At 40.4% G+C, this 18,906-nt stretch overlaps 1 protein-coding gene across 1 annotated transcript in view; it reads left to right on the plus strand.

The window, feature by feature from the left end:
- LOC145671806 (uncharacterized) overlaps positions 1–18,906 on the plus strand; it is a 129,441-nt gene that overhangs the window by 95,826 nt on the left and 14,709 nt on the right. Inside the window, exon 12 of the mRNA XM_081741039.1 lies at positions 16,554–16,600. Within this exon, the coding sequence (XP_081597165.1) occupies positions 16,554–16,600 (47 nt within the window). The remainder of the gene's footprint in view (positions 1–16,553; positions 16,601–18,906) is intronic.

An 18,906-nucleotide genomic window follows, 5' to 3' on the forward strand; every position in this document is an offset into this window, starting at 1 on the left:
ATCGATCTGAATTCCTCCTGCATATCATATATCAAACGACTATGGTTGTGAATTTTAGATATATTATCCTTAATTTGAGTCACTTGCTGTGTAGTAACGGACTCCAAAACTTCTATTTGTAGACTATGATTATTAATTTTAGAAGTCGTGTCTTTCATTTGCTTTTGCTTGTTGAGTTAAAGCGGGTTCCAAAACTTCTATAGATCTTTTCAAAGTATTGATATCTTGTGACGATTTATCAGCAAACTGTTGGAATTTTTCATCTAATTTCTCATCAATTTCCTGAGAAATTTGCTGTATTTGTTGATTTGTATTTTGTTTAATTTCATCAACTTTCAGTGCAATAATTTCATCAACTTTCAGTGCAATATCGTTAGACATCTGTTGATTAACTTTCATAGCAATATCATTAATTTGTTGTATCAAGTTATCATCCCTCGATTGCACGGATTGACTTAATTGTCGGACCATATCTAAGATCTGCTTAGTATTTACTGTTTCAGACATAGATTCTTCTGAATTACCAATTACGGACATATCATCACTATGTATATTAGTCATAGTTGACTGGCGTATAATCTTTCTGCCACTACGCAAAAAAGTACATTCAATATTCATACGTCACTTTTTATAAAAATTAAGACCCTATCTTTACTTTACTTCAAGATTTGTACAGGGTCCCGGGTTTCGTTGCACCAAAAAGATATAATGACATCAGCTTATAAACATAATACGGCAAGTCAATACGTATGGATAAATAGTAATGCGAAGAATTATTATACTAGCAGATTAACACAATCCTTTCCGAGGGTAACTAGATTTTACCTTTTTATTTCCAAAAGAAGTCTCACCACATTACATTCAATAACACTAGTTAACAAAGGTTTTGTTACATAAAAGGAAATACCTGTTCTTAAAGGAACTTTTTGAATTCGAATATGCACTCGGTTTTTCTCCATCACGTACGATTTTCCCGTAACAGAGGGATATTCGGGAAAATCCCTCAAAAATTTCCCTTTTCGTTTATTTTACACCCCAAGATCTTGTCCCCTTGCATATACCAACATAGAAATTATACCTAAGTATACTTTGATTCATATTTAACAAACCCTCCAAGTTTCGTAATAATCGCTTTATTCTTTCTAGAGAAATAAATATGTTTGTATGTATACTGTGTGTACTGTTTATTGCACCTTATAGTAATGCTTTCAGATCTCTTAAGTTGAGGTAAAACGTTTTGCTTTATATATACGTTTTGCTTTATAATACAATATAATTTACAAGTGTGACAATTTACAATAAACAATAATACAAATGTACCAAAAGGTCATGAAAAGACAATCAAAACTATCACAATATATGAAACTTCCATTGGGTTACAAAAACGTACACTACTTCCTTCTTTTGTAAGAAATGTTGCATTCTCTAACAAGACCCCAACAATAGTCCCCCATCATTGAAGGATCCCATCGTCCCTGGTACCTTTTCTCAATTGCCATTATATCTTGGTGGAATCTTTCCCCCTGTTCGTCGCTGAGAGCACCTAGGTTAGCAGGAAAGAAGCTGAGGTGGGAGTGCAAAAAGTGGATTTTTAAAGACATCCTACAACCCAACTCTTTGTATTTCTGTATCATGTCCTGTACGATTTCTGTGTAACTCTCAGCTTTGTTATTGCCCAGAAAGTTGCGCACAACACACTTAAATGCTGTCCAGGCAGCTAGCTCAGCACTGTTTAACTTGCTGTCAAAGCTATCATCAAGCATTAATTTCCTAATTTCGGGACCAATAAACACTCCCGCTGAAATCTTAGCATCACTCAGGTTAATGAACTTATCTCGCAAATACTTGAAACCTTCACCAGATGTGTCCATGGCTTTGACAAAGTTTTTCATAAGTCCTAACTTGATATTAAGTGGCGGTAGTAATATCTTATTAGGATCTACCAAAGGAGCGTATTTGACGTTGCATTCTCCAGGTACGTAATTCACTCTAGGTTCCCATTCCTTCACTTCCTAATGTTTGTCATCAGCTCGGCTATCCCATAAACATAAAAAACATTGGTACTTCGTGTAACCGCACTGCAGTCCTAATAAAATAGCAACTACCTTGGAGAATTGTATATATATATGTATTAAGATATACATATACTGTACGTTTAAAAAATATATATGTTGGAAGTACATTCTATTTTTATACACGTTTCTAATTTACAGAGAGCAATACAAGTGTGTTGTTGACTATTGTAAATATTCATTTTTATGTCTGTGTTTGTAGTAATAAAGCAAATCGTTTTTACCCCAACTCAGGAGATCTGAAAGCACTACTATCAGGTGCAATAAACAGTGCACACAGTATACATACAAATATATTTATTTCTCTAGAAAGAACAAAGCGATTTTTACGAAACTTTTAGGGTTTATTAAATATAAATCAAGGTATACTTAGGTATAATTTTTATGTTACTATATGTAAGGGGACAGGAGCTAGGGGAATAAAATATCTGAAAAAGGGAAATTTTTGAAGGAATTTCCCGAAAATCCCTCTGTTACAGGAAAACTGTACGTGATGGAGAGAAACCGAGTGCATATTCGAATTCAGCGCAAAAACTTCCTTTAAGATCAGGTGATTTTTCTCATGTAACAAACAAAAAGTTTAAATTTGTTAACTAGTGTAATCGTTACTTACTTCTTACTTTCTTCACACACATATCTATTTATTATTTCTACCTAGCAACCTCAAGACATTTCTTTTTATCTTCCTTTTTTCATAGCTGCTCCTCTATTACGCCTCTGATCCTTTACATAAAAACAGGTACAGATTGACAATGACAAATACAGATTGACAATGATAATGACAATTACAGCGATAAACCGTTGTAAAATTTAGTTTTACTGGGGAGGTCATCATTTGGTAAAGTTTATACTTTACACTGCAAGCAATTACGTTGTATATGCATAGAAGAAGTACCAGTTCTCAATAAAATATCGGAAGCTGGGGGGGGGGGGAGTAAACGAGATGTTCATTGAAAAAAATTAAGAATACCGCAATGACAGGTTGTAGGCTAATTGAAAGGTTGCGTTTCCAACTAGAGATGTTAGATTTGTTAGTACAAGTAACGAAGCGACACCAATTAAAATAGGAAAAGGATCAGCGTAAGCTACGATAAATTCAATAAACGAAGTGAAATGATTACGATTCTATTTATAATAGCAAAACATCTCAGTCTGGCGTAATGCTAATACACAAACTTCATGTAAGATTTACGGGTTGCATACCAGCTGGGCGAAACCATATAGATATTCTTACCTCTTATTATAAAAGAAGAGGTTTCAATCTCTCAGTCGCACTAACTCTCAATTCTTCACAGTTAGATGAATAGTTGTCACTAGCTGTGTTGCGTCCTACATGACACCAAGAGATGTCGCTGTCGTCCAGGCAATTTGGAGACGAACTGAAGGCTTGCATATGATCTTTTAAAGAAAGGTGGGTGGATAAGATTTTTAGAACAACACTGTGCACCAATGATGAAACGAATCGATTTATATCAAATTTGTCGCTTCCGGAAATTCATTTCCGGTTTAGAATCATAGCTTACTTTCCAAACTCGAACATTTCTAATGATTGTATATAGACAATATACACAAAATGATATGCTTAGACACAAGTAATCTGAGTAATTCTGAGAATTTAACGTATTTAACTTAGTAATTCCAATAATAATGTAGACCCTATCAATAATAAAGTATACTTGAAGATAATTAAGTATCTTAAATCTCATATTCAGGATGGTACGATAACAAATTACAGAAATGAAATTATGCAGGAAATGATTAATGATCATGAGCCGAAAGCGGCACCGTTTTATCGTAAGAGATATTAAAAAACAGGCGAAGGCGCTTATATAATGCCGAATATCTACTGACCGCTGAATGATATCGCTGCCGGATCAAGAGATTATACAGAAAATTGACCCTAAGAAATTTCCAAGACGTACCGATAGTAACGGAACGTTCTCTGCACAACATGAATCCCCGCTGATAGTGAGAATGTTTATGAATTCTCCATCTGTCTGTATGCAACCCTATATAATTTTTAAATATAAGATTCATCTTTAATACTCAAAGTCACATTTAACAAAGAAGTACAAACAAGATCTACTGAGTGTTTCAAAACAACACCAACGTTTGGGAGGTGATTCCTAACACCAAGATAAGACAAAAAGTATAGACCAACCCCAGTGCACTAATACTTCCTTTCGGAGTTATTCTATAGGCTTCCGAAAACATGAAAACTGAATTTTAAAGGGCCGTATCTCCAAAAGTATGGGACCTACCCTAATCAGGTTAAGGAAGGTATGAACATAATTTCCACTCTTGTTCTAAAAGCTCTCTTGTCCTATAGGATAAAACAAGTAAACGAAAGATTAAGCAATCATTAGCATTTTAGTTCTTAGGTGTGACTTAAATGGATGATAGATATCGAGAAAAAGATTGGACGAAGCTTGTCATGCTACTCTTGTCATACATATATTATGTTTCTGATTTTGATATTTCACTGCTTGACGCATAACAAAATGAAAAAAGATAATATATTCTTCAACTTCAGCTTCAACTTTGTATTTTCTTTCGCCAGTTATTCATTCTGTGCACCCGCGTGGAAGTAGGTAATAGTTCTGAAAAAGTAGAGAATGCTTGGTGGTAAAATAGACAGTGTATGTGTTCAATAAGTTCGTGGCCTTCCTCGAAGTAAAATACCTAACGATGGCAGAGAAAATTATTACCCCGTTAGTTTCTTTCCTACGTACATACACATCGTCCTATGCTACACACTTGCGGGACCGGTCGTTGAGGTTATGTAACGCCCTACGAAAGTCGTTTAATGGAATTTTTAGCACCACCGTCACTTTCGCTTGAATCCACAGAACATACTCAAAACGCTCCCTCTTGACTGAAAATCGAACTTTGGGAAAAGCATGAAGTTCACTGAACCAAATCACGCGAATAGGGGTTTCAAGGATTATGACCTTTCTTTTCGCCAAAAACAACTGGTGTTGGTCGGCGCGTTTATGCTTCGACTAACGTAAGACAATGATGCCCGTACGCGCTCTGCATCATTCTATTAATATCAATCATAGTTTTACTTCATTTGATGGCGACACGTAGTACATTCTCTCAACACTGACAACGAATAAAGAAACAGATATGTGACAGCGCTTCTATAGCCCACTTTCCTAGGGCGTTTTCCAGAGATTTTATGACTGGTCCCTTGAGTGTGCAGCGCGGGTAAGGATGCATGTAGGAAACTAGCATGGTAATATTTTTTCCACAATGTTAAGTATTTTATTTCAAGATAGTCCCGGAACTTATTGAACGCACCGTGTATATTTTGCATTTGTATGGAATGCTTGAAATAGATCTTGTACTCCGGCATAATATTTCAACACTTCTTCCTGTCATTAATTTTCATACAGTACCTTTCGTCATAAGATTGTACCGCTAAAGTTCTAAGTGAGAGGTATACTTAAATACATACTAATATGCAAAAGATTATTACACTTCGTATTTTTCGTTTCGATCGTTGGTTGCATATACGCGAATATTTACAAAGCTAGAGGAAATGTAATCTTTTGCAATAAAGAGAAAACAAATACCCTTACTCCCAATTCCAGCACTCTTAATAAATTCTACTTTTCGAAAAATCGAAAACGTCAAAATGTGAACAGATGTATAGTGATGCCAACGATCTGTGATCGTGAAGCTTGCTTGACCTAGACTGGAAAAAAAATCTGTAGTTTGGATTATCATTTACTCTTTATTTTGTAAGTTGATATACATTTCCTTAGATTAAATTACAAAATTTGCTGTTTTTTTACAAATTTACAGTAAATTTATTAGAAAATATGATATTTTTATTGATAAAAATGTTATTTTACACCATAGTAATTTTACTTTATAGGAATAAATTGATTTACATAGAGTTTTAGCAAACATATTGCCAACATTTTTTTTTTGTAATTTTACCTATGAAATCTTTTACAGTGTGTATCTACCAATTTCAGCGTCCAATAGAATGTGAGGGCGTGTCTCGTTCGTCAATCCTCACCCATAACATTTTGCCAGTGTTGTCCCTCGTGACAGGCCCGTATTCAGGGGAGGTCTATGGGGCCGCCCCCCTAAAATTTTCACGGTAGGCTTGCAAATGAACGATAATATGGTGATGAAGTGTAATGTAGTTAGATTGCCCCCCTAACTTCGGCCGGGCCCCCCCTACATTTTTGGGTTGGCTACCGGCCTGCCTCGTGATATGTGGATAACATCTCCTCATGGTACAGTGTTGTCGGATAGCCGCTAGATTTGTTTTGTTTATTTTTGTTGTTATTGTTTTATATTTCTGTTAGTATTGTTATTACCACTTAATTCCAATAATAGTTAATGTTCGTGTTATAGTTCTGTAAATCCTGATTTTGGGCACTTGTTTGCCTTGTCTTCTAAGTTTAATAACATTGTTGGTACCGTTCTATTGTTTCACGTTTTCTCAAGTGTGCGTTCGCAAGTCGGATGTGTACCGGATTCTTCCGATGTATTATACGTGAGGCAAAGCAGTTCTGTGATTGGTGTAGAGACCAGGCTACACTAGTCGTCGCGGTCAGTATAGTAAGAACAATTTCCGAATAGTTTTGATGATTTTTTAACTAATTCTTTTCTCTTTTTGGTAAATAATTTGCATTGAAAAATAATAAATATAACCTTAAAGTACCAATAACTTTATTACATCAACATGCACTCCTTTAACTGCATACATAAACGAATTATTACTTATTCTTCTTATTTTGAAAATCAGTGCTATTGCTCTTATTACGAAATTTAGCAATATCAAAATTTAACGAATACATTGGTTAATGATGTAGTGTAATTATACTGAGGGAATTTACTGCATACTGTATATTTACCTACCTATAATATTTCAGGAGTAACCCTTCAGAATACGAGATGAAAGTAAACATTAACAAAGGCAATACCAAGGCACCGATTTCTCTGTAAATTTGGGAGGGGGCCATTCAGATGCAGAAGGTATATATATATGAGGATTTTAAGACAAATTGCATTCAAATTATGTCAAATATTGTATATTCATAAATACAATAGGGGGGCCCACATGAGCTTTGAGAGGCCCTGCCCTCCCGGCCCCCCAGGATTGGCGCCCTTAGGCAATACTGTCTGTGAATCGAACTCACATCCTCTCGGTGTGCAAAGTTGTGTAACAAAGCTTCTGTTGCTCAGCCGAGCGTAACTATGACCGCCAAATGTAGCGATCAATATTACCTAGAGGATGTGCTACTTGCTCAACAAATTTGGTTTAGATTCGACCAGTAGTTACCGAGAAGTAAAGCACTACTAAAACCCTTAATATATATACACCAGGAGTGAAACTATAACCTCTTACATACATCGGAAACTAAAATCAAAATCAATGATGATTCGGACGGAGAAAATCGTGTCAAATTGGAGAGGACATATTACAATAGAATCTACAGTATTTTTAGATACATAAAAAGTACTGCTAGTGAATATTCTAAATGAAACAGGAAATAAAACCGAAGTTTGAAATGGCGGACAAAGCTGTAGAAAGATGACACGCGCAGCAATGTTGACACAAGCATTTAGGAAGAAGGGAAGCTTTATTGGTGAAAATCTGAAATATAAATGAATCGTTGATTTGAGAAACGTCATAAGTCACTCATTGGCCGAAAATGAGTTTATGTACAGCTTTGATTCGTGAAAGATAGCTACACCGTTGGGTTATGAAGTGACAAAAGTCGTGCTAGTAGTCCGTGCAGTATCGACATGCAACAATTGTTCGTGAGTTGAGAAACGTCATAAGTTATTGACTTATGACATTTCTCAACTCAACGGCTGATCCAGACCAGTCCATTAGGAACAAAATTAATACGGCTGAAATCAATGAAATATGTCGAAATCATGAGAACGTACTAGGCATAGCGTTTGACTTTATGCAGGTGATCAACCTACCAAAAATTCCTGTACAGGACATGTTTTATTGGCGGCAGTTAGAGGTGAATATTTTCTGTATTCATAAATCACGTTATAATTCCTCCAAAATGTATCTCTATCACGAAGGCATAGGCAAGAAATCGCCAAACGAAATATGCACTTTCTTCACCGTGTACATTCAGAACGAGATACCACGAACAGTCACAGAGCTTCACTTGTTTAGTGCCGCATGGAGTGGACAAAACCGCAACCACACTCTCATTAGAATTTGTTCATCTCTACTTTCGAATAAACGTTTCCACGAAATTCGTCATTTTCCCATTTGATGGATTTCTTTTATGTCTAGCGATATGGATTACGGTATGATTAAACAGACCCTACAACATCGGCCTTACGTACCACTAGAAATTGTTCGTTTGATTTGTGAGCTGGAAAAGAAATGTACTGTGCAGATGGTTGAAACGGCCAGTATTCTCAACTTCAAGGCATGGTGGCCACATTACTATAAGCGATCATATCTTGTTGATTTTCATGTTCTTTTTGAAGACGGCTGAACGCGTATTTCTTCGAGTTAATAACTAATCTGTAACATTGCACGCATACCATAGAGATGCTTTAATGTAATATTTTGTACATGTACGTGTGGTATTTTGTATAATATTTGTCAAATATATCATAGATTTCCCTTTCATAGCAATAATGTGTCGAAAATTTGACCCTAACTTAACCTATTCCACTCTAACCTATGCTAATATTTTCCTGATCCTCGTGTTGGGTTGAGAAATGCCTTAAGTCAATTATATTGAATATTTTTTGTACATTTATTTCTCGATGTAACAGCTGTTTCAACAGCAGCGATAGTCGGCCTACATGGCCAGTATGTCTGTTTCAACAGCAGCGATAGTCGGTCTACATGGCCAGTATGTCTGTTTCAACAGCAGCGATAGTCGGTCTACATGGCCAGTATGTCTGTTTCAACAGCAGCGATAGTCGGTCTACATGGCCAGTATGTCTGTTTCAACAGCAGCGATAGTCGGTCTACATGGCCAGTATGTCTGTTTCAACAGCAGCGATAGTCGGTCTACATGGCCAGTATGTCTGTTTCAACAGCAGCGATAGTCGGTCTACATGGCCAGTATGTCTGTTTCAACAGCAGCGATAGTCGGTCTACATGGCCAGTATGTCTGTTTCAACAGCAGCGATAGTCGGTCTACATGGCCAGTATGTCTGTTTGAACAGCAGCGATAGTCGGTCTACATGGCCAGTATGTCTGTTTGAACAGCAGCGATAGTCGGTCTACATGGCCAGTATGTCTGTTTGAACAGCAGCGATAGTCGGTCTACATGGCCAGTATGTCTGTTTGAACAGCAGCGATAGTCGGTCTACATGGCCAGTATGTCTGTTTGAACAGCAGCGATAGTCGGTCTACATGGCCAGTATGTCTGTTTGAACAGCAGCGATAGTCGGTCTACATGGCCAGTATGTCTGTTTGAACAGCAGCGATAGTCGGTCTACATGGCCAGTATGTCTGTTTGAACAGCAGCGATAGTCGGTCTACATGGCCAGTATGTCTGTTTGAACAGCAGCGATAGTCGGTCTACATGGCCAGTATGTCTGTTTGAACAGCAGCGATAGTCGGTCTACATGGCCAGTATGTCTGTTTGAACAGCAGCGATAGTCGGTCTACATGGCCAGTATGTCTGTTTGAACAGCAGCGATAGTCGGTCTACATGGCCAGTATGTCTGTTTCAACAGCAGCGATAGTCGGTCTACATGGCCAGTATGTCTGTTTCAACAGCAGCGATAGTCGGTCTACATGGCCAGTATGTCTGTTTCAACAGCAGCGATAGTCGGTCTACATGGCCAGTATGTCTGTTTCAACAGCAGCGATAGTCGGTCTACATGGCCAGTATGTCTGTTTCAACAGCAGCGATAGTCGGTCTACATGGCCAGTATGTCTGTTTGAACAGCAGCGATAGTCGGTCTACATGGCCAGTATGTCTGTTTGAACAGCAGCGATAGTCGGTCTACATGGCCAGTATGTCTGTTTGAACAGCAGCGATAGTCGGTCTACATGGCCAGTATGTCTGTTTGAACAGCAGCGATAGTCGGTCTACATGGCCAGTATGTCTGTTTCAACAGCAGCGATAGTCGGTCTACATGGCCAGTATGTCTGTTTGAACAGCAGCGATAGTCGGTCTACATGGCCAGTATGTCTGTTTGAACAGCAGCGATAGTCGGTCTACATGGCCAGTATGTCTGTTTGAACAGCAGCGATAGTCGGCCTACATGGCCAGTATGTCTGTTTGAACAGCAGCGATAGTCGGTCTACATGGCCAGTATGTCTGTTTGAACAGCAGCGATAGTCGGTCTACATGGCCAGTATGTCTGTTTGAACAGCAGCGATAGTCGGTCTACATGGCCAGTATGTCTGTTTGAACAGCAGCGATAGTCGGTCTACATGGCCAGTATGTCTGTTTGAACAGCAGCGATAGTCGGTCTACATGGCCAGTATGTCTGTTTGAACAGCAGCGATAGTCGGTCTACATGGCCAGTATGTCTGTTTGAACAGCAGCGATAGTCGGTCTACATGGCCAGTATGTCTGTTTGAACAGCAGCGATAGTCGGTCTACATGGCCAGTATGTCTGTTTGAACAGCAGCGATAGTCGGTCTACATGGCCAGTATGTCTGTTTGAACAGCAGCGATAGTCGGTCTACATGGCCAGTATGTCTGTTTGAACAGCAGCGATAGTCGGTCTACATGGCCAGTATGTCTGTTTCAACAGCAGCGATAGTCGGTCTACATGGCCAGTATGTCTGTTTCAACAGCAGCGATAGTCGGTCTACATGGCCAGTATGTCTGTTTGAACAGCAGCGATAGTCGGTCTACATGGCCAGTATGTCTGTTTGAACAGCAGCGATAGTCGGTCTACATGGCCAGTATGTCTGTTTGAACAGCAGCGATAGTCGGTCTACATGGCCAGTATGTCTGTTTGAACAGCAGCGATAGTCGGTCTACATGGCCAGTATGTCTGTTTGAACAGCAGCGATAGTCGGTCTACATGGCCAGTATGTCTGTTTGAACAGCAGCGATAGTCGGTCTACATGGCCAGTATGTCTGTTTCAACAGCAGCGATAGTCGGTCTACATGGCCAGTATGTCTGTTTCAACAGCAGCGATAGTCGGTCTACATGGCCAGTATGTCTGTTTGAACAGCAGCGATAGTCGGTCTACATGGCCAGTATGTCTGTTTGAACAGCAGCGATAGTCGGTCTACATGGCCAGTATGTCTGTTTGAACAGCAGCGATAGTCGGTCTACATGGCCAGTATGTCTGTTTGAACAGCAGCGATAGTCGGTCTACATGGCCAGTATGTCTGTTTGAACAGCAGCGATAGTCGGTCTACATGGCCAGTATGTCTGTTTGAACAGCAGCGATAGTCGGTCTACATGGCCAGTATGTCTGTTTGAACAGCAGCGATAGTCGGTCTACATGGCCAGTATGTCTGTTTGAACAGCAGCGATAGTCGGTCTACATGGCCAGTATGTCTGTTTGAACAGCAGCGATAGTCGGTCTACATGGCCAGTATGTCTGTTTCAACAGCAGCGATAGTCGGTCTACATGGCCAGTATGTCTGTTTGAACAGCAGCGATAGTCGGTCTACATGGCCAGTATGTCTGTTTGAACAGCAGCGATAGTCGGTCTACATGGCCAGTATGTCTGTTTGAACAGCAGCGATAGTCGGTCCTACATGGCCAGTATGTCTGTTTGAACAGCAGCGATAGTCGGTCTACATGGCCAGTATGTCTGTTTGAACAGCAGCGATAGTCGGTCTACATGGCCAGTATGTCTGTTTGAACAGCAGCGATAGTCGGTCTACATGGCCAGTATGTCTGTTTGAACAGCAGCGATAGTCGGTCTACATGGCCAGTATGTCTGTTTGAACAGCAGCGATAGTCGGTTACATGGCCAGTATGTCTGTTTGAACAGCAGCGATAGTCGGTCTACATGGCCAGTATGTCTGTTTGAACAGCAGCGATAGTCGGTCTACATGGCCAGTATGTCTGTTTGAACAGCAGCGATAGTCGGTCTACATGGCCAGTATGTCTGTTTGAACAGCAGCGATAGTCGGTCTACATGGCCAGTATGTCTGTTTGAACAGCAGCGATAGTCGGTCTACATGGCCAGTATGTCTGTTTGAACAGCAGCGATAGTCGGTCTACATGGCCAGTATGTCTGTTTGAACAGCAGCGATAGTCGGTCTACATGGCCAGTATGTCTGTTTGAACAGCAGCGATAGTCGGTCTACATGGCCAGTATGTCTGTTTCAACAGCAGCGATAGTCGGTCTACATGGCCAGTATGTCTGTTTCAACAGCAGCGATAGTCGGTCTACATGGCCAGTATGTCTGTTTGAACAGCAGCGATAGTCGGTCTACATGGCCAGTATGTCTGTTTGAACAGCAGCGATAGTCGGTCTACATGGCCAGTATGTCTGTTTGAACAGCAGCGATAGTCGGTCTACATGGCCAGTATGTCTGTTTGAACAGCAGCGATAGTCGGTCTACATGGCCAGTATGTCTGTTTCAACAGCAGCGATAGTCGGTCTACATGGCCAGTATGTCTGTTTCAACAGCAGCGATAGTCGGTCTACATGGCCAGTATGTCTGTTTCAACAGCAGCGATAGTCGGTCTACATGGCCAGTATGTCTGTTTCAACAGCAGCGATAGTCGGTCTACATGGCCAGTATGTCTGTTTGAACAGCAGCGATAGTCGGTCTACATGGCCAGTATGTCTGTTTGAACAGCAGCGATAGTCGGTCTACATGGCCAGTATGTCTGTTTCAACAGCAGCGATAGTCGGTCTACATGGCCAGTATGTCTGTTTCAACAGCAGCGATAGTCGGTCTACATGGCCAGTATGTCTGTTTGAACAGCAGCGATAGTCGGTCTACATGGCCAGTATGTCTGTTTGAACAGCAGCGATAGTCGGTCTACATGGCCAGTATGTCTGTTTGAACAGCAGCGATAGTCGGTCTACATGGCCAGTATGTCTGTTTGAACAGCAGCGATAGTCGGTCTACATGGCCAGTATGTCTGTTTGAACAGCAGCGATAGTCGGTCTACATGGCCAGTATGTCTGTTTGAACAGCAGCGATAGTCGGTCTACATGGCCAGTATGTCTGTTTGAACAGCAGCGATAGTCGGTCTACATGGCCAGTATGTCTGTTTGAACAGCAGCGATAGTCGGTCTACATGGCCAGTATGTCTGTTTCAACAGCAGCGATAGTCGGTCTACATGGCCAGTATGTCTGTTTCAACAGCAGCGATAGTCGGTCTACATGGCCAGTATGTCTGTTTGAACAGCAGCGATAGTCGGTCTACATGGCCAGTATGTCTGTTTGAACAGCAGCGATAGTCGGTCTACATGGCCAGTATGTCTGTTTGAACAGCAGCGATAGTCGGTCTACATGGCCAGTATGTCTGTTTGAACAGCAGCGATAGTCGGTCTACATGGCCAGTATGTCTGTTTGAACAGCAGCGATAGTCGGTCTACATGGCCAGTATGTCTGTTTGAACAGCAGCGATAGTCGGTCTACATGGCCAGTATGTCTGTTTGAACAGCAGCGATAGTCGGTCTACATGGCCAGTATGTCTGTTTGAACAGCAGCGATAGTCGGTCTACATGGCCAGTATGTCTGTTTGAACAGCAGCGATAGTCGGTCTACATGGCCAGTATGTCTGTTTGAACAGCAGCGATAGTCGGTCTACATGGCCAGTATGTCTGTTTGAACAGCAGCGATAGTCGGTCTACATGGCCAGTATGTCTGTTTGAACAGCAGCGATAGTCGGTCTACATGGCCAGTATGTCTGTTTGAACAGCAGCGATAGTCGGTCTACATGGCCAGTATGTCTGTTTGAACAGCAGCGATAGTCGGTCTACATGGCCAGTATGTCTGTTTGAACAGCAGCGATAGTCGGTCTACATGGCCAGTATGTCTGTTTGAACAGCAGCGATAGTCGGTCTACATGGCCAGTATGTCTGTTTGAACAGCAGCGATAGTCGGCCTACATGGCCAGTATGTCTGTTTGAACAGCAGCGATAGTCGGCCTACATGGCCAGTATGTCTGTTTGAACAGCAGCGATAGTCGGTCTACATGGCCAGTATGTCTGTTTGAACAGCAGCGATAGTCGGTCTACATGGCCAGTATGTCTGTTTGAACAGCAGCGATAGTCGGTCTACATGGCCAGTATGTCTGTTTGAACAGCAGCGATAGTCGGTCTACATGGCCAGTATGTCTGTTTGAACAGCAGCGATAGTCGGTCTACATGGCCAGTATGTCTGTTTGAACAGCAGCGATAGTCGGTCTACATGGCCAGTATGTCTGTTTCAACAGCAGCGATAGTCGGCCTACGTGGCCAGTCACTTTAAATAAATATAACTCTGTGTGTAACGTTTTTCGCCTCTCCTGTAAAATATAGTTTGCATGACTTATGACGTTTCTCAAACCAACGATTCAAATAGGAAATAAAGGCAAGGACAGAAATGACGAAACAAGCCTTTATAAGAAAGAAAAGCAGTATTAATAAAGGTCTCAAAAGTGCATGCTAAATAAGAGAAAGAACAGAAATGAAGAAAGAACTGTTTGTGAAGAAGAGGCTCATTAGTAATGATGATTTGAAATGTGAATGGGAAAAATAGCAATAATAGGAATGATGAAAAAAGCCTTTAGGAAGAAGAAAAGAATTATTAATGAAGATTTGAAATTTAAACAGGAAATAGAAGCAAGAATAACAATGGCGAAATAAAGTTTTATGAAGAACAAAAGCAACCTTCTTGAAGCTCTCAAATATGAATGAAAAGTAATAGTAATGATAAAGGAATTCTTTAGAAAGAGGAAAAGCATTAATAGTGAAGATGTGAAGTGAGAACGAGAAATAGAAACAAGGCTACGAATAATGAAAGAAACTTTAAGGGTGAAGGTATGCATTAAAATACTCATGCGGTAAAATATTCATTAAATATTTCGTGTGTACGGAGTGTACAGAGTTAGTTTGAATTTCGAGACCTGTTCGGAATGAGGCTGTATGCGACGTGGATCTATGAATTAACATGGATTCGGTACCACATGAACACCCCCTGGGATTAAACTCGTAACTTACACTACGGAGTGTAAGAAGCAAAAAAGTGAGCATTAAAGAATAGTGACGAAAGACGATTGGAAGCGACCTACGTATGGATAGTGAGGTAAATGAAGGACATTAACTTCTGGGATAAAAATCCACCAGTGAAATGCTAGAGGGAAAGCAATACTGGGAAAAGGGAAATATGAACAGTTTAACATTGTTTGACAGGACATTGTCTTATTAAAAATATGATAGATGATGTGGTGGAAGGTTAAAGAGGGAGGGGTAGTAATATACTATCAAATGGATGACTGTAAAGAGAAAACTCTTACGTCAAAATTAAGGGATTGACAGAGATCCTCCTGGAAGCGATGAAAGCCCGCTAACTGTTACATCAAGACTAAGGAATTATCAAAAGACCTCCTGATGGAAAGTCACTAACTTCACTCAATACGATCTGCAACAGGTGGAGACAGGCCCGTAGCCAGCCCAAAAATTTAGGGGGGGGGCCGGTAGAAATTAGGGGGGCCCGACCCAATTATATTATACTTTATCACCATATTATAGTTCATTTGCAAGCCTAACGTGAAATTTTGTGGAGGCCAGTCAAAGTTTAGGGGGCCCCGGCCCCCCTTGTCCCCCCCGTGGATACGGGCCTGGGTGGAGGTGATAGTAATGTGTATGACTCTTTGAAATTTATTGTTAAAATTGAAAGAGTAAGACCGTGGTTTTCCTATGATTTACCTGACAGATATTATTCTCTTATTACTGTGTTGTGTGCGACATGCAAATAGAGGGCACGTTGGCTCAGTGGTCGAGCGCTTACCTATGGTGCATGGGGTCCCTGATTCGATCCTCTGCCAAGTAAGTCTGTGGTTGACAAGATTGTGCTCGTGGGTTTTCTCGGGGTACTTCCGTTTACGCAATATTTCTGATTCCGCCAATTCTTCCATAATCATTCACTTGCTTTAATCAGCATTTCCCTCAGCCTAAAAGGCATAATCATCGTCTCCTTAGCCTAAAAGGCATAATCATCGTCTCCTTAGCCTAAAAGGCATAATGATCGTCTTCATAGCCTAAAAGGCATAATCATCATCTCCTTAGCCTAAAAGGCATAATGATCGTCTTCATAGCCTAAAAGGCATAATCATCATCTCCTTAGCCTAAAAGGCATAATCATCGTCTTCATAGCCTAAAAGGCATAATCATCATCTTCATAGCCTAAAAGGCATAATCATCATCTCCTTAGCCTAAAAGGCATAATCATCGTCTTCATAGCCTAAAAGGCATAATCATCGTCTTCATAGCCTAAAAGGCATAATCATCGTCTCCTTAGCTTAAAAGGCATAATCATGGGGCGTTCAAGATTTCTTTTTTTTAATGCAAATAATTCTCCTACTTCTTCTTTGAAGGTTATATGGAGATAGCACTAAAGAAAACGCACAGTGACAATGAAAAGGTAAGTACAACATTTATTATTTCAACGTCAATCATTCTTTAATATCTAATCTATTCCTAGTGTTGCTATTGAATTAATTTACCAACAATATTTTTTTAATTTAAAAAAATACGTAGTTTTAGAAAAAAAATGTTCTGTATAATACGGTATGCACCATATCCAAGTATTTCGTAATTAAAAATAATTCATTAAAAAAATATTTAATTCATGCAACAGTTGATAGTTAGGGTCTACTGTTAATCCTGAAAGGAAGATTTCAGTATTTTCAGTTTGAGTTCTGTTTTGCGTCCTTATGCAACGCTTATGGTATTTAAGAGCAGAACCTGTATTAAAGTGGTCATGAATCATGTCCAAAATTTGAATAAAATGAAATTAGCGTATGTACAGACCATAGTTAGAGTTTCAGAGAATAAGCCGTTTACTACACTTTCTCCCTTTCAAGAAAGCTAAATTTTCGTTTTGGTTTTCCGAAATTGTTTTAAAGGATCTAGTCCGTTGGATTGTACCTTATAGTATCCGGGAATCGAACACGGATTCCTTTGTGTTACACGAGCACATTAAACATAATCCATACTACTATTACAAGGTGAGTCATACGTCTTGCAATATTCAAGCACATAACATGCCAGTGAGAACAAGATCCTGGGACGAATATTCGGACCCAAGAGCAACGGGAATCGGGAATGGCGGAAACTTCATAACGAGGAACTACATAATTTATACGGTTTACCAAACATCGTTGGGGTCATCAAGTCTAGGAGGCTTAGGTGGGCAGGTCATTTAGCTAGAATGGAAGAAAGTAGAAACGCTTTCAAAGTCTTGACTGGAAGACCAATCGGAAAACGACCATTAGGAAGACCTAGGCGCAGATGGGAGGACAATATTATGATGGATCTCGCAGAGACTGGAATACAAAGTAGAAACTGGATGCAGTTAGCTAAGGATTGAAGTCAGTGGAGAGCTTTTGTGATCGCGGCATTGAACCTCCGCGTTCCATAGGCCATAGAGTTAGTTAGTTAGTTAGTTAACATGCCAGTATTTATTACAGCATAGTGAAAGTAGTTTAATATTCAAAATATAGCCTCTCGTGTTGGACTGTCTGCAAACACCTTCTTACCAGTTGCTCGATTCCACGTCGAGATCACATCTTGTTCTTAGAGGCAAAGAAGTCGAGCCATGCTCTTTCCATTTCCTACATGAAGCTTTGTAGTTTCAGAAAGTGCGCTATGGACTAAAACAGATGAAGAAGCAATTCCAGGACTTTGTGCCGGGTGTATAATAAGTTTGATGCTATCAAGCACCTGCATTTTTGCTGCGTTTTGCTGCGAGTGTTGTTTTGAGTTATCCTGTTGCAGTAGGGCGCCCTTTCGGTTCACCAATGCAGGATATTTTTTGGTGTACTGCTCGGTAAATACATTTCAACTGTTGGTGATGAAGATCGTTATTGATGGTACGATCGTTAGGAATGATCTCAAAGTGAATCACCTCTTGTAGATCGACGACACACAGAGCATGACTTTGTGCCCAAGACGGCCTTGCTCTGGAGCTGTTTTTGCGCACATTCGAACATCGGAAAAACAATCACTTTTCGTCGCATGTAACAATTGGTTTCAGGAGATGCACATTACGCGAATATTTCATCAGTTGTCGGCACACATTTACTCTCTTCTGGACCTGAGTTAGGGTCAATTCATGTGGAACAAAACGGGAGCTTCTGATCCCCCCCCGCCACAGTTTGTGAAAGCGAAGTACTACAATGGATTGAGACCTGCTGAGTTGATTTGGTACCCTTTTGCAGTCGAACCTTGGATGACGATCGACAGTTTTACAACCTGCACAAAGGCACAAAGATTTAGAACGAACAAGTTACAGTGCTGTGGTACACTGCACCTTCTTTCGCATGTCATATTACTTGGGTTGCTGCTGCAGTGTTATGCAACAGATCGAACTCATACATAACAATATACGTATCAGACATTGTTGATCAGTCATCGTTAACGTTAGTAAAAGCTGACTGAACCCTAGTGTCAGAGACAAGTTACAAACCGCTTGCTGTAAGCTTCAATTGCAAGTTGGTCAAGCTTGCATCCAGCTTGATTGGAAAACGTGCAAGCATGCCGCAAACTGGATTCCAATAACGAAGTTACATGGGGACAACCTTGCATTCAGTGTTCCAATCAAGCTTGACGCCAGCGTTTTACAAGTCATGTCAATAGCCAATGAACGGCCAGTAGTGCTATGACACTCTGCGAGGAGTGTATAGCATCGCTTGCAAGTACAACAAAAGGCAAATTGTATGAAAGCGT

The sequence above is a fragment of the Thermobia domestica genome, chromosome 15, assembly GCF_964235325.1.
Source record: "Thermobia domestica chromosome 15, izTheDome1.hap1.1, whole genome shotgun sequence".
NCBI lineage: Eukaryota > Metazoa > Arthropoda > Insecta > Zygentoma > Lepismatidae > Thermobia > Thermobia domestica.